The 23,230-nt window shown below is 32.8% G+C and overlaps 3 protein-coding genes and 1 long non-coding RNA gene across 5 annotated transcripts; 2 read left to right on the top strand and 2 right to left on the bottom strand.

The window, feature by feature from the left end:
• On the bottom strand, positions 1-2,227 carry LOC133875392 (V-type proton ATPase subunit e1-like). 2 transcript variants are annotated; one of them, XM_062313516.1, is made up of 3 exons: positions 2,012-2,227; positions 1,628-1,675; positions 1-243 (listed from the first exon to the last, which is right to left on the bottom strand). In XM_062313516.1, exons 1-3 carry the CDS (start codon positions 2,107-2,109, stop codon positions 177-179), a joined length of 213 nt encoding a protein of 70 aa, XP_062169500.1. In that variant the 5' UTR covers positions 2,110-2,227; the 3' UTR covers positions 1-176. The 2 variants fall into 2 exon arrangements, with proteins under 2 accessions (XP_062169500.1, XP_062169499.1); XM_062313515.1 differs by having other exon boundaries at positions 1-844.
• Positions 2,228-6,569: 4,342 nt separating this feature from the next.
• On the bottom strand, positions 6,570-7,260 carry LOC133874710 (uncharacterized). The gene is made up of 2 exons (XR_009901353.1): positions 7,016-7,260; positions 6,570-6,807 (listed from the first exon to the last, which is right to left on the bottom strand). It is a non-coding gene; the product is annotated as an uncharacterized LOC133874710 (long non-coding RNA).
• A 4,292-nt stretch (positions 7,261-11,552) lies between these two features.
• On the top strand, positions 11,553-12,742 carry LOC133875245 (cold and drought-regulated protein CORA-like). Its single transcript, XM_062313296.1, has 2 exons — positions 11,553-11,730; positions 12,154-12,742. The coding sequence occupies exons 1-2, from the start codon at positions 11,625-11,627 to the stop codon at positions 12,507-12,509; spliced, it is 462 nt and encodes a 153-aa protein (XP_062169280.1). The 5' UTR covers positions 11,553-11,624; the 3' UTR covers positions 12,510-12,742.
• A 9,331-nt stretch (positions 12,743-22,073) lies between these two features.
• On the top strand, positions 22,074-23,230 carry LOC133875246 (cold and drought-regulated protein CORA-like). Its single transcript, XM_062313298.1, has 2 exons — positions 22,074-22,249; positions 22,699-23,230. The coding sequence occupies exons 1-2, from the start codon at positions 22,144-22,146 to the stop codon at positions 23,001-23,003; spliced, it is 411 nt and encodes a 136-aa protein (XP_062169282.1). The 5' UTR covers positions 22,074-22,143; the 3' UTR covers positions 23,004-23,230.

A 23,230-nucleotide genomic window follows, 5' to 3' on the forward strand; every position in this document is an offset into this window, starting at 1 on the left:
TGAAGGGTAAAAAATATAACAATTTTATCTCATGAAATATTGAGGAACAATGCAAAACCAGTTCAAGGGTTCATGCTCTAACAAGAATTACATATACAAGAAGATACTGAGTTACCCGCGAAACCAAAATCAGATGCTTTGCTAATGATGCACCGTATGGAATTCCACACACAACTTCAATCTCCTTCACTCAGAATTGGGACTATGAGTGGTTTCATCTGTGCAAGACATACAATCGCCCACCTAACACGCAAAACAAGAATATATATGTTGATAAAATCACCTTCCCGAGAGGGGAGGGTTCCGACCGAGCGGGAGGTGTCGGATGCAACGCTGCCGATGAAAGTTTCCTTCCCGAGAAGGTGAGGCCCCGACCGGATGCTCCATTAACCGACAAGCGGTGATGATGACAATACTGATAAAGGAGGGCGGTTAGGTGGCTAAATCCCCGAAAATCTGGGATTTACTGGAGTCCCATGCTCCGTCATTAAAGAGCCCACCTGCCCATCACTGTCAAGAGTGTACCTAGGTCCTGTTTACGCGCAGGGAATCACTGTTCCCTAAAAGCTGGGATATTCCTACCTAACCCTGAGGACAACTGCCTATAAATAAGAAGACCCAGGTATTAAGTTTTTTTGGATACAAGTTCTGAACTCTCTCTCTCTCTCTCTCTCTTTCTCTCTAAAGTATTTCATCTAACTTGGGCGTCGGAGGAGGACCGCTGGGGAAACCCACAGTGCGTCCTTTGTCTTTGTAGGTCAGTCGGTCATATCCACCTACTGTAGTTTCTGCGTCACCGGCCGGAATCAGCATCAACAATATATACATTACGACGAAGAAGCAACTACACATAAACAAGAACATGAACATTTCTCAAATTAGAATTGAGAGATTAAAAACAGGTTCTTAGTGTCTTCAACAAGAAAAGAGAATGATATCTTATTGCCTTGATCAAATGGATTTGGATCAGGTGCCGTAAAAAAACACTATAGCATATCTTCTGTAATTTTTTCAATAATCCAGATTTAACTTTCCTCTCTTGTCTTTTTCATAAAAAAATTAAAATCAAATATGTACCATTTAAAAAACTACATAACATGTGCTAGCTGTTGCCTTTTTACAGCACCTAAGATAAACCCTGATCAAATATCCCTTCTTTATCCTAGTAAATTGTGCTGGAGGGGTTGGCTTATGATGCTAAATGGACATCAATGCACATGATGCTAAATGGACATCAATGCACATGATGCTAAAGGAACGAGACCCATGTCTATTAATCCTATCCACCAACTTGTTATTGTTATGCCCTTAGTAGAGCTGGGGTTAGGCTATGACTCAACCTGTCCTGTGAAGGCATCTGCGGTTCCTACAGTCTAAGCCCCTCCTACCGGGTTTCCGGGAAAAAGGGGTGCTATTATGGTCATATCCAAGTAGAGAGTTCTAACATCTGGTCTCCACGCTTTTTGAGTAGAAAAAAAAAATGATGTGTGCATGAAGTGCTACCTAAATACAAGACAATAAATGTCTTGAATTTTACATACCACATCAAATTAGATGGACTTCTGATGTTTGAATCTCTAGTGATAGCTGATGAAAAGAAAAACATGCAAATTAAACATGCACTTACATCATCCAACAACAGACTGTTGCTGTATTAACCAATGTTAGGTGGAAGCTGCAATGAAAAGAGCAGATTAGGCCATTTTGCACATTATCAGAAGAACATAAGATGATTGAAAGTAGATACACACAAAAGTTTCAAAAGGAATAAAGAAAATAATACATTAACATGCGCTGTTTTCATGAACATTTCAATTAAATCTAAAATGCCCCCATTACCATATTTACTCAAACCACCATCAGTTGGTATTTCATTATCATCTGACTAGTGCAGATAATTTGAGATACCTAGATTTTATCAATACCCACCCAAACACAAAAAGTTGAGAATAGATACAAACATGACCTCAATAAAATAACATAAAAATGGATTGGATTGCGAGAAACGCACAAATTAGTGGAGGGTCCTCTGTTGCAGCAAATTCTGCTGCTCAGAGACGCAATGATCCCAATCACTGCGAAAACTAGGGTTGTCCCCAAGAACCCCATGTCGATTTTCTCTTCGACCTCGGAGAGAAAAACCTGTTCCCGCAAGAGAAATTGGGAATTTGAATTGGGATTTCGGGTTTAACCGAGTATGAGATCACACCGAGAAGGAAACACTACTGTTTGGTTACCGAGAAGATATGTGCATAGAAGAGGAGAAGCAAAATTGGGCCCAACAGCCTTTTGTGGCCCAAGGCCCTAACTCAAAGTTTGCGATATCAATTTGGGCCTGGCTTGATGAGTCCGAAAGTTCATGTTCAGCCCAAACTTATGACCCAAAAAGAAAATTACCAAAAAATTCGATCCTTTTACGTTTAAATTTTCCCGAAGAAATTACTACCATTTTTTTTTAAAATTTTTTTTATATAATTTTCTAGCATTACTAATTATGGAGCTCCCTTCGTACTGTATGAATAGAGAATTGATTTTCTCCCAAAAAAAAAAAAAAAAAAAAAAACTAATTTGATGGAATTTGGATTCTCTCCATTTAGTAATTATAAAGCAGGGAATAGTTATTTTTTCATATTTTCTGTTCCTGACTTGATAGTTGATTTGGCCACGTGTTGTTTTTTAATTGAATATGACATGACCTTATGAACACGTGTCATTTAACCTCGTTAAAATTTAATCGAAGAAAATGAAGAGAATTATTTGATAACGGTTTGAACCATACAGAATGATTTGATAAAACTCTATGTGGTAAATATAAATAACAAATAATTTTATGGTCCTAAACTTTCGTTTGAAATTTAATGAAAATTGTCGCCAAACCACCCTCAAGTGTCTGGGGGTCTTTCGGGTACTGTCTCTAGCCAATTTTGAGGTGGTCGGATCACCCCATAGAATTTTTTATCATATGGAGTTTTAAATCGCTTCTTAAATTTTAGAGAATTTATTGCAAATTGATACATCTAGGTAGACTAATTTTACATTTTTCTAACATTCTAAATTTTTATAATTTTTAGAAGAAAGATACTATAGGTGGGAATGTTTGGGTTGGCTATTAAATTACCACTTATCCCAAAAGTTTAAGCTGATAGGAAGAGGTAATTTAATCATTTAATCAATACTATAACATTCCTCTTCATGTGTGAGTTCAAACTCCATTTTTAATAGGTGATGCCTAACGACACATGAAATATTTAATTGAAATGAGAAGGAAATAATGGAATCAAGGTTCGAACTCAAGACCTTCAACTCTGATACCATGTTAAATTACCACTTATTTCAAAAGTTTAAACTTATAAAAAAAAATATAAATTTAATAATTTAATCAATACTTTAATAGTAACAACATCTTAATAGGAAATGGATTTAGAGTTTACATAGCGCATGGAGGTTGTTAGCGGCGGCTAATGCTAGGCTTGGGGGTAAATCTGATGAGGGAAATATGAGGATGGTGCTGTTAGTTGGACTGGCCTGCTCTCATCGGCCTGACCCATTGGCTAGACCCACAATGAGGGGCGTGGTTGAGATGGAGATTTATAGGTCGAGAAGAAAATGATGATTTGGTTTCATAGTGAACATATATATATTTTAAAAGATTATTTTAATAAAATAAAATAAAAAATTAGACATTAGCCATTTTGCATAGAAATATAGATAAGCCACTGATGATGCTCTCTCTTACCCCCACCTACAATTTAGGTATCACTCATGACTTGTTATCAATCATAGCTACACATCAACGTTAAAATAAAATAAAATAAAATCGATGTTTTTCAGTCATTGGAGTTGTCATTTATAATTAGAGCACTAGTAACAATTTTCTTTAAATATTTTTTAAATTTATAGAATTAAACTATTTTTTGTTTTTTTATTTAAATAAACTCCATAATATATAACTTTTCTTATAATTTTTTTTCTATAGCATTTAAATATTTTTTAAATAAATATTAAAAAAAAAAGAACCAAAAATATAATGAGAGTTAAGAAAGCTACTCCTATTATTCTATAAGGACAATAAAAATGATGTAAGATGAGACGTAATCATGCCAAGGCTCAAACAAAGAACATGGTCCGGAGTCAAACTTTGGGGAAAGTGTCCAATTTTTTTTTGTGTCCCAATGACTCAAGACGTGTGCAAGATGAGTACAAGGCTATTTAATTTGGTTATATTTTGCTAGTTATATTTTTACTTTAAAAATTAGGGAGCTGCTATCCTATTAAATTCTAATTGGGTGAGCATTACAGCTCACGCACGAAACGTAAATATATAAAAAACACTTTTGATAAGACGCAACTTTTGAAATGTAGGTCATTTGAAAAAGAAATAATATTTAAATAGATAAAATAAAGAGTGAGGTGTAGTAATTATTTTGAAAAAATGAGTAGTTAAAAAAACAAGATGAATTATTTTTTTTATTTATTTTTAACTAAAATGAAGAAAAGTTTGCTAAGCAATGTGAATGCTGGTAAATTTTCAAGTTTATTTGGACTTTGGAAGACACGACGAAGAGATCGAAAAGGAAAGGACTAAAAATGGGCTCCATTTCTTAACTTTTAATATTGTCTTCGTTTTTTATACGTTGAAAAGCCAAAGGAAGCTGGTAAAACGACCAGTCAGCAAAGAAGGAAAAATAGCTCATCACTATTTTCTTCTTCCGAATTAAAAGACCTTATCAGTACTTGATGTGCATGCCATGAAGATGAAGTAGATAAATAACTGTAAGAGTTCTATCAGATGTATTATTTCCTTGATAACATTTTTTTTTTAATAAATTAAAGTGATAAAATATGTCTTGCGTCTTACCATGTCAGTAACTAAATAATTAAACTAATTTATAAGCTAATAAACATGTCGATTTGTCTTAATTAAAACTCTAGTTATAGTAAAAAAAATAATTACAAAGAATTGAATCATAAGATATTGAGACCTCAATTAAAGAAAAAGGAAGAGAAAAATGAAAAGTCACATTAATGACACTCCTAGAGAAATAACTAAACTCATAATTGATCGCCTAAACTTAAAATCAACATGCCAGTTAATTAAGTTTGCTCATTAAAATAATGTTTGAAATATAGTAAAATTTGTTTTGAACAAAATTAATTAAATTTTACATAAAAAAGAATCACATGTCGCTTAACACAAACTATGTCATTCGTGTGTACGTTGAAACTAAATGTTTGTAGCATAGATGAATTTTAGTATTTTTTCTTTTTTTTTAAAAAAAAGAAAAGAAAAGAAAACAAGAAAAATAATTTTTAAATAAAAAAATATTAATTTTATTTAGTTAATATTTATATATAAAAAATAACTTAATTTAAATTAAATTTATCACCTTAAACCTTAAAATCTATTAAGCATCCCACTATCTAACATCATGACGTTGATACCATATATATTTTTTTTTTTGGCATCGATATGAACTTCTATTTGCATCCAAGCATGTGGACCATAGTTTTAACTTTTATTTAACTATGTTGGCATACGGTCTTCTTTGCTTCTTGTCATATTTAATTGTTGTTAGTCCTTCCTACATCCATATAGGATCTCGGGCTAGCTTAATTCGAATTTTGAAGATAAAAATATGGATTAGTTTCATCCATAACGTACCGTTAAAACATTAAAGAAATCAAGAAATTATATATATATAATGGTTACTAGATCTTACAATATCAACTTCATAAAATATTATTTAAAAAAAAAAAAAAAAAAACTTCATAAAATATTTATAAGATATTTATCTGATAAGTAGAATTTTACATTGTACGCATTGAGTTGAGACTTGAGAGTCATCCCTAAATTTTATCCTTAAGAAAATAGATCTAAAAAAAAGAGTGAGCAGATTTACTTCCTTCTTCGCTCTATTTTTATTTCTACTCTCATTTTTATTCTTATTTTTTCTTTTACTTTTAAGTGTTATCTAACCAAAATCAGTAAAAAGTATAGGCATTTAATGTTACGGACAATAAATGATGTCAGATGGTACGTAATTGATCACGCCAACACTCTGAAACAAAAGAACTCGTGACAAATGACATATAACGTCCCGTTTCTAAGCACCCGGACCTGGATATATAATGGTTCCCGATTCTACTATCATTCATGTCAGTGGCCCAAGTTTGATAAACGTGGTCCAAGAATTTTTATTTATTTGTTTATTTATTTTTAAGTAATAAATGTGATTCAGGTGAGAAAAAGTAGAAAGAAGTTGTAATTTTTTTTTTTTAATGGGAATATTAAGAAATTTTGTTTGTAGTGATTTCTTTTTATTTGAATAATAATAAAAAATAATTAATGTGATATAAAAAATTAAAAAAGAATATTCTCAAGTTAATTTTTTTGAAAAAAGTGAAAAAAAAAAAAAAAGAGAGGAGAGGAGAGGGCCAGGTAGAGGTGTGCACGGGGCGGGACAGGACAGATTTTCATCCTTTTTCGCCCCTGTGAGGGGCGGGTACGTGCGGGGCGGGGAGTGTAGGTTGTGCGGGGCGGGTGGATTCAAACCAAAGCCAAAAACAAATCACTAAATTTCTCATTTCATCGATTTTCTTAGGAAACAAACAAATCATAAAAAAAATTATAGCAACAGAGAAACATCAACCTATGGACGATGATGCAATTCTTGAGCCACAACCGAAGGTCTTGAATCAGCCACACCTGTGAACGAATCAGCCACGTCCGTCGCGCTCTGTATCCGATTCACGAGGCCTATCAAGCTCTTGTTCTCCATGGTCGCCATTTTGCAAACCCTACAAGAACTAGAAGAAGAAGAAGTGCAGGAGTGAGAAAGATGGAGATGGTCAGACGGAAGAAGAAGAAGATGAGGAAAATGAAAGAGGCTGCGCAGCATTTTTAATTTTTAATTTTCACGTTTTTTTGTTTATGGAAATTAGGACTGTATGAAAGTGATTTATCAAACTTCAAACCAAATGCAAAATGCACCGTTTGGAGTTAGTAGTGACTTACAGCTATAAGTCACTTTGAAACAAACTTCAATCCTCATCTACTGCGTGGTTTCTAGAGTCTTCCAGCCTCACACCTTTCACAATTTTACCTGTAAGGCTTTCAATAATCGATGAAAACGACTTTCCTTTTCCTTGAAATTCAGGCTTTGTCTCTTCTTTCTCTTTCGTCTTCTTTTCGCAAATCAAATTATCTCAGCCGCTGTCTTAATAGCCAACATCTCAGCTACTGTCTTCTTCTTGTCCTGCTCAAAGAATCCAATGCGTGAGTACTGAGTAGTAATGAAGATGAAGAAATGATAACTCATTTCATTTGAAGTGAGGCATGAGTCACATGACTCGTGAGGGACAGCTGCAGTCGCCGGACAATGGGGTTAGGGTTTTTTAATTTTTAGGTGTTTAGGTTTATGCGGTGCGGGGTGGGGCAGGGCGGGGATTTGGTGTTGAAAAAATTTTAAACACTGCAAACCCAATAGAGATAGGATTTTGCTTGGTGCCGGTTTTGGTGGACGCTTGGAAATGTTGGAAGAAGCTTAATTCAATCTCAGTGAGTGAAAAAGATCAAAGATCTTCAACAATGGTGTAAAGAAATTATATAGATGTCGTAAACGTAATTGGTACCAGATTGATAGAAAAGCGACAAACCATAAAGTGAGATGAGGCAACGCGGCTGCTCATGATATAAAAAGTGATGATGAATTAATTCAATACATTCCCATTTGATTTTTTTATCCGATCCCCAAAACTTCTTTGTGGCCACACGATCTCTTTTCAGATTTGCTTTTGCAAAAAAAATCACAAACAAATCACTAAATTTCTCATTTCATCGATTTAAGAGGATTAATTGTTAGGGTTTATTCATCAAAAAAGAAAAGGGGGTTAGGGTTTTTTAATTTTTAGGTGTTTAGGTTTATGCGGTGCGGGGTGAGGCAGGGCGGGGATTTGGTGTTGAAAAAATTTTAAACTTGCGCCCCGCCCCGCACGATTTGGCAAAAATCCAAATAGTGCCCACAAATATCAATGTGAAAACCAAAAGGAGTGGGGAAGGGTGGTGTAGTTCATGCAGGGTGGTGCGATTTTGCACGGTTTTGCCCACCCCTAGAGTGCGGGGTTTATTGAACAGGGCCACTCTTTTTCTTTGATTTTTTTTTTAATTTTTTTTTTTTAAAATTTAAGATATAAAATTACTTTTTGCTTGCATATCTAAATACACACTTCACAATATAAACTCTTACCTACCTTTATATTTTTTACAAAATTTCAACTCAATTTCCAATAAAAGGCAAAGAGATAAGAGATGAAAGAGAAAAAAAAAAAATTTGTATTAAAATAATGGACAGAGAAGCTCTTTTGATTTCCTATATATCGGGTAAAACTGTAGCATGCATTCTTTTTATTTTTTATTTATTTATTTATTTTTCTTTATTTTTTATTTTTATAGATACTTTGAAAAAAAAAAAAGAAAAAAGAAAAAAGGAAAGTAAGAAAACTTGGTGGAAAGATGTTCGCCGCCTCAAGAGGGGAGTCTTTACCACTTACAATAGGAACTAAAGATAATGGTGGAGGGTAAATAAGAATGCTACCAGAAAAGAATCTGGTTGCGCCCCAATATGCCACATAATGGGCACAGAAATTTGCATTTTTTACAATTTTTATTTTAACTTTCCAAGAGGAATAAGCTGGGATGGACCCTAATGTTCTCAGAATTATAGAAGAAGTCCTCAAATCTTGAGAAACAACAGAATTTTAAAGAGCTGATAGTACGTACAACTTGTGAATTGAATCACTTTTCAAAATAAAGTGATCTAGTTGTAGGGATGAGTCGGATGACGCCAGTAAAAAATTGTAATTTTTTCAATGCTTAGAAAATCGATTTGATATCTACATTTGAGTAGTTTTTTAGTGGGACATGTAAAAAGATTTGTATGAAATTTATATAAATACCCAAATAAATGATTAGACAGTCTAAAATTTATGAAGACAAATAAGTAAAGTCTAAACAATGTTCCACATATCAAAAAAAAAAATAATAATAAATAAATAAACGATGTTCCAATGTGCTGTTCTTAACCATTTGGGGAAAGTAGTTGAAGGACAAAAATTAAACTTTGGAGAAAGATTCTATTATATATTATTTTGTCTCCCAATGACGAAAGGAGGGACGTGGGCAAGATGAGAATTACAAGTATAGACCTATTTTAGGTTGTGATAATTTTTCAAGTTTATTTCGATTTGGGAAGAAACGACGAAGAGAAAAAAAAAAAAAACAGGAGTAAAAATAGGTTTTGTCTTCGTTTTTTCTACGTTCCAAAGGAAGTAAACGACCAGTCAGCAAACAAGTCATTAATTGATGGATCGATGTGCCATGGCCCGGCCATTAAGTAAAGTGAGATCGACGATAGATCCAGACTCTTTATTTGACTTATAATAGTTATATTAATTATTACGAGTCATTTTATTTTTTAATAAATGTTTTAAAATAGAGTAAAACTCTTACATATATAGAAAATTTTGCTGTAGTGAATATAATTCAAGTATTTATTTATTTACTTAATTATTATTATTTCGCTCCCTTCCCTCTCATGATTCTCACATTCCTCTCTAGAAATTCTCTTTGCTCTAAAACTCTCTGAGAAAATCCCAAAATCGATCAAACACTGCAAACCCAATAGAGATAGGATTTTGCTTGGTGCCGGTTTTGGTGGACGCTTGGAAATGTTGGAAGAAGCTTAATTCAATCTCAGTGAGTGAAAAAGATCAAAGATCTTCCACAATGGTGTAAAGAAATTATATAGATGTCGTAAACGTAATTGGTACCAGATTGATAGAAAAGCGACAAACCATAAAGTGAGATGAGGCAACGCGGCTGCTCATGATATAAAAAGTGATGATGAATTAATTCAATTCATTCCCATTTGATTTTTTTATCCGATCCCCAAAACTTCTTTGTGGCCACACGATATCTTTTCAGATTTGCTTTTGCAAAAAAATCAAACCGGTATTATCCATTTCAAACCTATTGTCGGTGGTTTTGATTACTGTATATGCCACCAGAACATTCCGTGCCTACTATTCTGTCGTTTTTCTTAAGAGTTGGGTCAGTGGAGTTAAAGCATCATCCAGGAAGATAATATATATATATATATATATATATAGTCGATATAAAATGAGTGGGATGAATGGTTTGAAGAATAGCATTAATTAATCTGGTAATTCAGTTTGTGACTAGCGCGCCTATAATTCATTGAATAAGTTGCAATCATAGAGTTAAAATATTCTGATAAAAAAATGATAATTAATTGATCAGCTTTAAGAGTCAAGACAGATATAAACGCAAAAACTAAACGTATTAAATGTAGGTTATGCAACCCCTAATGCCATTATATAAGATGATAATTAGAACATTTATAAAGCTAGCTTGAATATTTGCACTTAAAAGTTTGTGAAAATTGAATTTATATATTAGTATGAAGACAACTATATTTAATTTGGCAATTCCTTCTTTATATCTATTCATAAGTACGTAAAAATATTAATTTAAATAATTAATTAATTATTATTTTTTATCTGCTTAAATGTTTTAGCTAGCTAGCTAAAAGCATCATTTGCTAAGCCTAATCAACAAATGATATGGCTTAGGTGCTGTAAAAGAGAAATTACACAATTTTTTTTTAATAAAAAAAAAACTAGAGTTAATTTCACTCTCTTTTTTCATTAAGACAAATAAATAAATAAATAAATTTAGACCGTTAAAATCCTATAGTTCTTTTTAAACCACCTCATCATGCAAAGGCTTTCATTAGGAATGAAGACAGGCTAAAGTGAATATTAATGCTAGAAGTTTCTTTTGCGTTGCTTTTGCATGTATTCTTTAAAAATGATGCGCCTTATAAAATCATCAATAAATTTATGATTAATCACTATTAAATTTTGATCACATAATAATTTTAAAAGTCGCTTTACTTTTAGAAGGATATAAAAGTAACGCATGTTGAACTTCTAAACTTTCTTTTTTATTTTTTATTTTTTTTATTTTTATATAGATACGTTACAAATAGCAACTAAGTAATTTAAAAGGAAAGCAACAGTATTCGTAGGATCAGTGCCCCTGACAAAAGGAATAGGAGGTAAATGAAAACCAAAGGAGATGAAAATGCTACTAAAATTAAATCTAACTGCGGTCCAATATACCGCATAATAAGCACCGAAATTTACGCTTCTAAACCTTAACTACGTACTAGTTAAAGTGATATGGATGGGTACATCCTTTTCAGTAGCGATTGGCCACGTACCATGCATATCTGCACGAGTTTCAATCTTAGACGAAACCCGACTTTGTATAAAGACAACATTAATGGTATTATACAGATCAGATCCAATTCACATATTTTTGTGTAATCAATATTTCCTTTTGGTAAATGAAATATTCATCACATTGCACAGTACTGATCCTATCAGTATCATAAAAAACAAGGAAACTTTTGCCACCTACCAGCTTACCTCTCTCTCTCGATCTCTAAAGACTCGTCTATAAATAAGGAGAGCCACAATGCAGTAACTCATCCTTCACTGGTACGTGCATTGTCTCCAGTCCTCTTGTTGTTGACAGAAAAATGGGTTACTCAAAAACTTTTCTTCTCCTTGGTCTTGTCTTTGCTGTTGTGCTTCTCATCTCCACTGACGTATCAGCCCGTGAGCTTGCTGAGGCCGCTCAAACCGGTGAGTTTCTTTACTTTCTTGAGTTAAATATATATGCCCTCTAGCTTGTTATTCTAAAGTACTTGGTGTTTTAGGCTCGTCTCAAAGGTGCACATCATTGAAATTAATGCCCTTTAAACCCTGCACGTACAAACGTTAATTAACTTGTCGTGAAAACTTAAACTTGCATAATTGCAAGCGAGGCTCGTTGTAGCAATTACCATAGACTGCCAATAACCCTCTCCAACATGGTCCATATATAATAACGACATTTATTTTACAAAAATAGGGATCGAACATCATTTTTACTTGTTTCATGAGGTTTATGTAAGCACTCACGTTTTAGAAATGCATTAATTTCCAATATAATTATAGTTTACCTTAGCCATGCATGTACGTTGTGACTTAACTTGTTCAACTCAATTTTTTTTGTTTTTTTTATAGAAGAAAATGTCCAAACTGACGCTGTGGAGGAGGCCAAGTATGGGCATGGGGGATATGGACATGGCGGTGGACATGGTGGTGGACATGGGGGATATGGACATGGCGGACATGGTGGATATGGACATGGTGGTCATGGTGGACATGGTCCCCCAGGTCATGGTGGTAATGTCCAAACTGACGCGGTGGAGGAGGCCAAGTATGGGTATGGGGGAGGTGGATATGGCGGTGGACATGGTGGACATGGTGGACATGGCGGACATGGTGGACATGGTGGACATGGCGGAGGAGGACATGGTGGACATCATCCCCCTGCAGGACACGGTGGTGCTGGCGAAACAGAAACCAACCAAAATTAGACAAGTCCTTGGTCGGCCTATGCTATCTCTATGCATGTGGGTGTCGAAGTAATATGTAGCTTATCCAAGTTTGTATGCCAATAATTAAGGTCGCACTGGTTGTGTAGCTTATAAAGTACTCTCAACCACGTACAGCAGCTGAATAAGCCTTATCTTTCTACTCTTTTCTTCATGTTTCTGGTTTTTCATGTATTACAATGTGCTTAATTGAACTTGAAGGTGTGAAATCCGCACTATGGTGTCTCTCTGCCTATTTATTTATTTTTCTTTTTATTTTTTCTTTTCTCTTTTTATTTTTTATTTTTTATTTTTATTTTTTATTTTTCAAGAGTACTAAACACCGCAAAAATATGGATTAAATAGTTATTTGTTGAGTATTGTCAAAAGGGTCTTATAATTTTTGTTACAATTTTTTTTTCTTAAAATATAAATTGATGTGATACGCCCGGTGTTGAGTAGTAACTAAATAATTAAATTTATATGTTATTACCATGCCACACTCAAAGCATTTTAACATTTGTTCGTTTCAGGTAATAAGTAGATATGTTTCTCATTTTTTCAGCCAACCGACGAATATTTTTCTTGCATTATTATGTTGATGATTGCAAAAACATATTTTTGCACTGTTGGATGGGACGGCGACAGAATGGCTGATCGGGTTAACAGAGGAGCATCTCATGCTTAAATTAATAGAGCATCTTATTAATTATTATGGTCACGATAGTATTCTGAAATAGTTGTAGATAGGAGCAGAATCAAAATTTTTTACGTGTAGAATTCAAACTTATGTAAATAAATAAATTCATAGATACATATAGTTTTTTTATGTGTATGCACAAATGTTTATGTAAAATAAAAGCAAATAAATCTTAAACTTATTTTCATATTAAATCATAAGTTATAACTATATACAAAAGTTCATGTCTATCAAATTATTCTTAAAAAAGAAATTTTCTTTGAAATACAAAAGTTTTTTAGTTTGTTAAAGACATGCACAACTGTAAAAAGCTAAATCATTGAACCATTATATATATATATATATATATATATATATATATATATATATATATATATATATATATAAACACACACACGTATGTATATAAATTTTAATTTTTTTTTTTTTAAAATTGCCAAAGACCCCAATTCCTAAAGTAGTTCTGCTTTGAAATGAAAATGTGCATATAACGTTGCTTATTTTTTGCTCTTTCCAGATTTTGCTGTGCAAATTTATGAACCAAAAAATGAAACCTAAAAAAGGAAGAAAATTATTAGTTCTCAAAGGATAGCTTAATCAGCTGGAAATTACGTACGCTTTATGAAGCGAAAATTACTAGTTCAAATCTCCCTACAATTTTATAATTGCAATTTCTCTTCGTTTCTTTTCTCCCTCTGTAGTTTACTTTGTTTTCTTTATTGCGATTTTAGGACTATCTCTCTCTCTCATTAATTAACTTGTTTTTTTTCATAGCCTATAAATCAACAAAAGTGAAGCAAGGTAAAAATTAGATTTATATAATACGTATTTCCTCAAATAATCTTTTCCCAGATCAAGCAACATATGAAGAGAGAGAAAAAAAGGAATAGAAACCCCCCCCCCCCCCCCCCCCCCCCCCCCCTCCCTCCCTCTTTTTTTCTTCTATATAAGTGAGATTGCATTAATAAAAGAAGAGAGAATACAAAATAATGGATTTGGTACCAAATAATAACCTTAATGCAAACATCATAGTGCAAGTAAAAACCTGACATGAGGAAATGGGTCAAATAATTGGCTCAGTCTAATAGTTTTTTGGCCTACAGTTCAAAAAAGGAGTTATAAAAAATAGCGATTTTTTAGGCAATCCAGTGAATGAGTTGCTCGAAGAAATGCCTATTACAATGGCAAGAGAACTTAGGAGCCACAACAATGAGGATATCACTGATAATGACTGGACTAGAACTATCATAGAGGAGCATTACCACAATGTTTGACGAGAAAAGTACCCATCAGTAGATGCTTAGCGGACATTGCATTTAGATTTGAAAGTCTTTATAGGCAAAAGAGAGAGCATTGACTATGGAGATTAATTAAGAGGAGAGAATAAAAAAGAGCAAAGGATCTTCCACAGGAAACAAAAAATGGCATCGGCGATTGTAGCCTACGCGCGCCAAGATGACGCGTGGGTTGCACGTGGTGGATGAAGCATAAGCCAGCGAAGATGATGGAGACATGTGGGCGGAGGAGTGAAATAGACTAGTTGAAGCTCTGGCTGTTAAGCCTCGAGGATGAAGGTTTGAAGCTTGATGGTTGTTTGATTAAGGGACTTAATTAGAATACTCGCACCAACGTAAAAAAGATAAGAGTTCCCTTAACAATGCAATTAACAAAATGGATGGTGTGGGCACGTTGACACATCCCAGTCCGATAGATATCGCTAATAAGGTTTAATTGTTAAGTTCAAAGCCCTGTTATAAACATTCGAAAGAGGTTAGAAAGATATCTATGTATGGATATATTAACTTTGCATTTCAAATATTGCCCTGATATTTTTTTTTTCAAATAGCTATAATTCATATATGTATATATTAACTCTACTCTTTCTTCTTTTAAAATACCTATAATTCATTTACTTTATACATGCATAATAGTTTATGCTAAGGGGAAACCATATCACGCATTAGCTTTAACAATGCCGTCTTTATCAATCAACATGATTAGAAATGTTTCAAAAAAAGTAAGCATACAACATACAAAAAGTTCACATTTCTTTTCATAATTAAGCGTTTGCCTTCTGTTGGACTGGGGAATCGAATTGATTATAAAGACATTAGTTTAATTTGTCGATTTATTAGTGAACAAGGAAAATAACAATTTGATCTGTTATATCAACACTAACCTAAAAAAAAAAATAAGAGTAATGTTATATACTACATAAACATCGCACAAATATCTCATAAAGTAATGTTATGGGACTTTCTTGATCTCTTTGTTTAACATTTTTCCTCATTTTGCTCGCTGTGAAGGCTCTCTTGAACACATTCTCAGTGCAGGCGTTATGGTTGAGCGATCTCGTTACTAATTGAAGGCCACGACTTTCACGGTGTTCTTGAAGGAGATTCAGTGGGGTATTTGGCTCCTGAGTATCTACTAACGGGGACAGAAAAAATTGATGTGTTAATTAAGCTATGGAGCCGTGGTTCTTGAAGTGGCTAGAGGAAGAGGACTAATTAAGAAAGATACTATAGGTGGGAAAGTTGGGATTAGCTATTAAATTACCATTTATCTCAAAAGCTTAAGTCTATAGCAATATGTAAATTATATTATTTAATCAAATACTTTAACACTCCCTTTCACATGTGGGATCAAACTCAATTTTAAATAGGTAATGCCTAACATATGAAATATTTAATTAAAATGGGAGGTAAATGACAGAATCAATGTTCGAATTCAAGACCTTTGACTTTGACACCATGTTAAATTACCACTTATTTTAAAAACTTAAATTATATATATATATATATATATTTAATCATTTAATCAATATTTTAATATTACCAATAACTTAGGTGTGGAATGAATTTGGAGTTTATATAGAGTATGGAGGTTGTTAGCGGCGGCTAATGCGAGGCTTGAGGGTAAATCTGATGAGGGAAATATGAGGAGGGTGTAGTTAGACTAGCCTGCTCCCATCAGCCTGACCCATTGGCTAGACCCACAATGACGGGCGTGGTTGAGATGGAGATTTATAGGTGGATAAGAAAATGATGATTTGGTTTCATTTGGTATTTTTAGGGGAGATGAGTTTGTAATAAAAATGATTTTTTTAAAGATTATTTTAATTAAAAAAAATTAGACAAATGATTGGGTGTAAATTTTGAAAAGTGGTTAGCTAAACTTTAAATAAAAAAAAAAAAAAATTTTGATTAGCCATCTTGCACAGAAATAAGCCATTAATGATGCTCTCTCTTTGCCCTACAATTTTAGTATCATTCATGACTTATTATCAATCATATCTACACATCAATGTCAAAATAAAATAACCCCGGTGCTTTAGCCATTGGAATAATCATTTATAGTTAGAGCACTAGCAACTTCCTTTAAATATTTTTTAAATTTAAATAATTAAATTATTTTTTGTTTTTTTATTCAAATAAATTTCACAATATATAATTTTTTTTCCTATACTATTTAAATATTCTTTTAAATAAATAATAGATAAAAAATAACAAAGATATAATGAGAGCTAAGAAAGCTACTCCTATTATTCCCAAGGACAATAAAAATGATGTAAGATGTGACGTAATCATGCCAAGTCTCAAACAAAGAACATGGTCCCGAATCAAACTTTGGGGAAAATGTCCAATTTTTTTTTGTGTCCCAATGACTCAAGACGTGTGCAAGATGAGTACAAGGCTATTTAATTTGGTTATATTTTGCTAGTTATATTTTTACTTTAAAAATTAGGGAGCTGCTATCCTATTAAATTCTAATTAGGTGAGCATTACAGCTCACGCACGAAACGTAAATATATAAAAAAACACTTTTGATAAGACGCAACTTTGAAATGTAGGCCATTTGAAAAAGAAATAATATTTAAATAGATAAAATAAAGAGTGAGGTGTAGTAATTATTTTGAAAAAATGAGTAGTTAAAAAAACAAGATGAATTATTATTTTTTATTTATTTTTAACTAAAATGAAGAAAAGTTTGCTAAGCAATGTGAATGCTGATAAATTTTCAAGTTTATTTGGACTTTGGAAGACACGACGAAGAGATCGAAAAGGAAAGGACTAAAAATGGGCTCCATTTCTTAACTTTTAATATTGTCTTCGTTTTTTATACGTTGAAAAGCCAAAGGAAGCTGGTAAAACGACCAGTCAGCAAAGAATAGGAAAAATAGCTCATCACTATTTTCTTTTTCCGAATTAAAAGACCTCATCAGTACTTGATGTGCCATACATGAAGATGAAGTAGATAAATAGCTATAAGAGTGCTATAAGATGTATTATTTCCTTGACAAAAATTTTTATTTTTATTTTTTTATAAATTAATGTGACAAAATATGTCTTGCGTCTTTTTATGTTAGTTACTAAATAATTAAACTAATTTATAAGCTAGTAAACATGTCGATTTGTCTTAATTAAAACTCTAGTTATGGTAAAAAAAATAATTACAAAGAATTGAATGATAAGATATTGCGACCTCAATTAAAGGAAAATGAAGAAAAAAATTAAAAGTCACATTAATAACACTCTTAGAGAAATAACTAAACTCATAATTGATCGCCTAAGCCGGTTAATTAAGTTTGTTCATTAAAATAATGTTTAAAATAAAGTAAAATTTGTTTTGAACAAATTAATTAAATTTTACATAAAGGCTTAACACAAACTATGTCATTCATGTGTACGTTGAAACTAAATGCTTTGTAGCATAGATGAGTTCTAGTATGTTTTTTTTTAAAAAAAAAAAAAAAAAAGGAAACAAGAAAAATAATTTTTAATTTTATTTAGTTAATATTTATATAAATACCCAAATAAATGATTAGACAGTCTAAAATTATGGAGACAAATAAGTAAAGTATAAACGATGTTCCAATGTGCTGTTCTTAACCATTTGGGGAAAGTAGTTGAAGGACAAATTAAACTCTGTAGAAAGATTCTATTATATATTATTTTGTCTCCCAATGACGTAAGGAGGGACGTGTGCAAGATGAGAATTACAAGTATAGACCTATTTTAGGAAGTAAACGACCAGTCAGCAAACAAGTCTTTAATCGATGGATCGATGTGCCATGGCCCGGCCATTAAGTAAAGTGAGATCGATGATAGATCCAGACTCTTTATTTGACTTATAATAGTTATATTAATTATTACGAGTCATTTTATTTTCCAATAAATGTTTTAAAATAGAGTTAAACTTTTACATAGAAAATTTTGCTGTAGTGAATATATTCAAGTATTTATTTAATTATTATTATTATTTCGCTCCCTTCCCTCTCATGATTCTCACATTCCTCTCTAGAAATTCTCTTTGCTCTCAAACTCTCTGAGAAAATCCCAAAATCAAACACTGCAAACCCAATAGAGATAAGGATATTGCTTGGTACTGGCTTTGGTGGACGCTTGGAAATGTTGGAAGAAGCTTAATTCAATCTCAGTGAGTGAAAAAGATCAAAGATCTTCCACAATATAATGGTGTTTTGAGATTTCTTATTGCAGATGAAAGTGTTTTGGTAAAAGTGTTTGCAAAAATTTAATAAAAAATAACAATAACATTTATAAGGAAAAAATTCTGTTTTTCATCTTATTTAGTGATTGGCCGGTTTTTAATTTTAAGAGAATAAAATCTTTAAGTTTTACTTAAGTTTTAAGTTGGTCCCTCTATTACTTTACCGTCAAAATTAACAATTTTTTATTTGTCATGTGTGTCTTGTTTTACACGCCATATATAGTCTATCTCAGCGTCAAAGCAATTGTTTTTCTTCTAAGGCTACAAATTTAGAAGATTAAGATGAAAAAGAAGGTTTTTGTTTTTCGAGTTGGGGTCATTTGTTTTGTTTTTATTTTTTATTTTTTGAGTGAATGATTTGGCCCTTAGTGATATGAAATTGATATTAGGCGTTGATACAAACGCTATCATGTCAATTGAGATACACGTGATATACGACAAATCATTCATTTAATTTTGACGAAAAAGTGATTAAGAGACCTATTTAAAATATTGACAAAACTTAAGAACCATATTCTTAAGATTAAAAACTCAATTACTAAATTCAAATGAAAAAAGAAGAAGAAGTAGGGGCTAAATTTAATTTTTTCTTTCTTTCTAATATTTAAAAGAATGTAGATAATAGAATAAATAATCTATTAGAGTTTGTGGAAGAATAAAAGATAAAGTAAAGATTTGCACTTTTCACTGGGTATATTTTATTTATTTACAATTTTTACATAACTACAATAATTTGTTTTTAAATGAATTATTAAATAGGTGGGACTCATATATATATATATATATATAATTTTTGAAATTGTAAAGAAATTATATAGATGTCGTAAACGTATTTGGTACCAGATTGATAGAAAAACGACAAACTATAAAGTGAGATGAGGCAACGCGGCTGCTGATGATATAAAAAGTGATAATGGCCGGTCTCTTATCCGATCCCCAAAACTTCTTTGTGGCCACACGACCTCTTTTCAGATTTGCTTTTGCAAAAAAATCAAACCGGTATTGATACATTTCAAACCTATTGTCGATGGTTTTGATTACTATATATGCCACCAGAACATTCCATGCCTACTATTCTGTCGTTTTTCTTAAGAGTTGGGTCAGTGGAGTTAAAGCATCATCCAGGAAGATAATATATATATATATATATATATATATATAAAAGTTACTTAAACATAGGGGTGTAAATCTGGAGCGAATTTTTAGGTATTGGGTAAAAATCGGGAACTAGCTCCGGATCCCCAGTTTTTTAGTTTTCAACACCCGGCCCCGAACCCGGGTATCTGGATAACCGATTTTTACCCAGGTACCCAGATAAAACCGGTTATCCGGTCCGGGTGGTAATTTTTTTTAAAAAAAAATTATTATTTTGGGCTTATTTTAGTATTTGACCTAATTTTTTGAACTTCATTTAAACTTTTTTATACCAGTAATGCCCATAATCAGAAGCAACACTAGAAAGCTTATGCAGGCGGTGCCCGGGCTTTTGAGGCGCTTTTATACTCAATCAGGAAGGAGAAAAAAAAAATTATTGCAAAACCTAACAACATATAGGATTACAGTGCTCTTTCAAGCCAATGAAGTGAAGGTTCACACCTGCAAAATTCTTCGATTCCTTTTTTATACCTTTCCATCCTTGAAGAAGGTCTGAAGGAGCAAATAAGACATTTTCGTAGCTCTTGTTTGTGCTGAAAAAAATGCCAAATCTGTAGAGCAACAGATTGCATTGTACCAAACAAAAGAATACATATGCAATGTTCTATTCCACCGTTACAACCAAACAAAAGAATAAGAATAGTTATTCCATTCCACCTTCATCTATTCTCAGGAATAGTTATTCATTTTCTTAATGGAATAGACATTCCGCGAACCAAACAAGGCCTCAGGGTAAAAGAGCAGGGGGTAATTTTTTTTTTTTTTAATTAATTAATCTATCCGGAGCCTGGTACCCAAGTATAACCGGGGTTTTTTGAAATAAATACCCGGGTACCAACCGTGTTTTCCGATTTCCCGAAGCCGGTTAATGCCTGGATCCGGTTTCCCAATCGGTTATATTCGGTCCGGACTTACACCCCTACTTAAACACAACACGTTAATTGATATAAAATAAGTGAGATAAATGGTTTGAAGAATAGCATTAATTACTCTAGTAATTAAGTTTGTGACTAGCGCGCCTATAATTCATTGAATAAGTTGCAATCATAGAGTTAAAAAAAATATGCTGATAAAAAAATGATCATTAATTGATCAGCTTTAAGAGTCAAGACAGATATAAACGCAAAAACTAAACGTATTAAATGTAGGTTATGCAACCTAATGCCATTATATAAGATGATAATTAGAACATTTATAAAGCTAGCTTGAATATTTGCGCTTAAAAGTTGGTGAAAATTGAACTATATATTAGTATGAATACAACTATATTTAATTTGGCAATTCCTTCTTTATATCTATATATTCATAAGTACGTAAAAATATTAATTTAAATAATTATTATTTTTTTTCTATCTGCTTAAATGTTTTAGATAATTGTTGATTTAATATGGTACCAACACAGATATCTAAAGTTTGAACCTGATTATTGATGATTTAATGAAGTAAAAACTACCATATATAGCAAGACTAGCTAAAAGCATCATTTGCTAAGCCTAATCAGCAAATGATATGGCTTAGGTGCTGTAAAAGAGAAATTACACAAATAAAATTTATTTTTATTTTTAAACTAGAGTTAATTTCACTCTCTTTTCTCGTTAAGACAAATAAATAAATAAATTTAGATCGTTAAAATCCTATAGTTCTTTTTAAACCACCTCATCATGCAAAGGCTTTCGTTAGGAATGAAGACAGGTTAGAGTGGAATATTAATGTTAGAAGTTTCTTTTATGTTATTTTTGTATGTATTCTTTAAAAAATTAGGTGTCATGTAAAATCATCAATAAATTTATAATTAATCACTATTAAATTTTAATCGCATAATAATTTTAAAAGTCAGTTTACTTTTAAAAAGGATATAAAAGTAACGCACGATGAAATTTCTAAACTTAGTCGTTAAAGTGATATGGATGGGTACATCCTTTTGAGTAGCGATTGCCCACGTACCATGCATATCTGCACGAGTTTCAATCTTAGACGAAACCTCGACTTTGTATAAAGACAACATTAAAGGTATTATAAAGATCAGATCCAATTCACATATTTTTGTGTAATCAATATTTCCTTTTGGTAAATGAAATATTCATCACTTTCCACGTACAGTACTGATCCTATCAGTATCATAAAAAACAAGCAAACTTTTGCCGCCTACCAGCCTACCTCTCTCTCTCTCTCTAAAGACTCGTCTATAAATAAGGAGAGCCACAATGCAGTAACTCATCCTTCACTGGTACGTGCAATATTGTCTCTAGTCCTCTTGTTGTTGACAGAAAAATGGGTTACTCAAAAACTTTTCTTCTCCTTGGTCTTGTCTTTGCTGTTGTGCTTCTCATCTCCACCGATGTCTCAGCTCGTGAGCTTGCTGAGGCCGCTCAAACCGGTGAATTTCTTTACTTGAGTTAAATATATATATATATATATGCCCTCTAGCTTGTTATTCTAAACGTGGTGTTTTAGGCTCGTCTCAAAGGTGCACATCATTAAAATGAATGCCTTTAAACCCTGTAAGTACAAACGTAAATTAACTTGTCGTGAAAACTTAAACTTGCATAATTGCAAGCGAGGCTCGTTGTAGGCTTGTAGAAATTACCAGAGACTGCCAATAATCCTCTCCAACATGGTCAATATATAATAACGACATTTGTTTTACAAAAATAGGGATCGAACATCATTTTTACGTGTTTCATAAGGTTTATTTAAGCACTTAAGTTTTAGAAAGGCATTAAGTTCCAGTATAATTATAGTTTACCTTAGCCATGCATGTACGTTGTGACTTAACTTGTTCAACTCAATTTTTTTGTTTTTTTTATTACTATTTTTTTTATATAGAGGAAAATGTCCAAACTGACGCTGAGGAGGAGGCCAAGTATGGGCATGGGGGATATGGACATGGCGGTGGACATGGTGGTGGACATGGGGGATATGGACATGGCGGGCATGGTGGACATGGTCCCCCAGGTCATGGTGGTAATGTCCAAACTGACGCGGTGGAGGAGGCCAAGTATGGGCATGGGGGAGGTGGATATGGCGGTGGACATGGTGGACATGGTGGACATGGTGGAGGAGGACATGGTGGACATCATCCCCCTGCAGGACACGGTGGTGCTGGCGAAACAGAAACCAACCAAAATTAGACAAATCCTTGGTCGGCCTATGCTATCTCTATGCATGTGGGTGTCGAAGTAATATGTAGCTTATCCAAGTTTGTATGCCAATAAGGTCGCACTGGTTGTGTAGCTTATAAAGTACTCTCAACCACGTACAGCAGCTGAATAAGCCTTATCTTTCTACTCTTTTCTTCATGTTTCTGGTTTTTCATGTATTACAATGTGCTTAATTGAACTTGAAGGTGTGAAATCCA

The sequence above is a fragment of the Alnus glutinosa genome, chromosome 8, assembly GCF_958979055.1.
Source record: "Alnus glutinosa chromosome 8, dhAlnGlut1.1, whole genome shotgun sequence".
NCBI classification, from domain to species: domain Eukaryota; kingdom Viridiplantae; phylum Streptophyta; class Magnoliopsida; order Fagales; family Betulaceae; genus Alnus; species Alnus glutinosa.

What these genes read in the sequence shown, in the direction of transcription:
- LOC133875392 (XM_062313515.1), bottom strand. Translation starts at nt 2,109, where the DNA reads ATGGGGTTCTTGGGGACAACCCTAGTTTTCGCAGTGATTGGGATCATT. An exon ending in AGAGGACCCTCCACTAATTT is followed by an intron (nt 1,676 to 2,011) that starts GTGCGTTTCTCG and finishes TTTTCATTGCAG; the next exon opens with CTTCCACCTAACATTGGTTA. An exon ending in ACAGTCTGTTGTTGGATGAT is followed by an intron (nt 845 to 1,627) that starts GTAAGTGCATGT and finishes GTTTATGTGTAG; the next exon opens with TTGCTTCTTCGTCGTAATGT.
- LOC133875245 (XM_062313296.1), top strand. Translation starts at nt 11,625, where the DNA reads ATGGGTTACTCAAAAACTTTTCTTCTCCTTGGTCTTGTCTTTGCTGTT. An exon ending in TGCTGAGGCCGCTCAAACCG is followed by an intron (nt 11,731 to 12,153) that starts GTGAGTTTCTTT and finishes TTTTTTTTATAG; the next exon opens with AAGAAAATGTCCAAACTGAC.
- LOC133875246 (XM_062313298.1), top strand. Translation starts at nt 22,144, where the DNA reads ATGGGTTACTCAAAAACTTTTCTTCTCCTTGGTCTTGTCTTTGCTGTT. An exon ending in TGCTGAGGCCGCTCAAACCG is followed by an intron (nt 22,250 to 22,698) that starts GTGAATTTCTTT and finishes TTTTTTATATAG; the next exon opens with AGGAAAATGTCCAAACTGAC.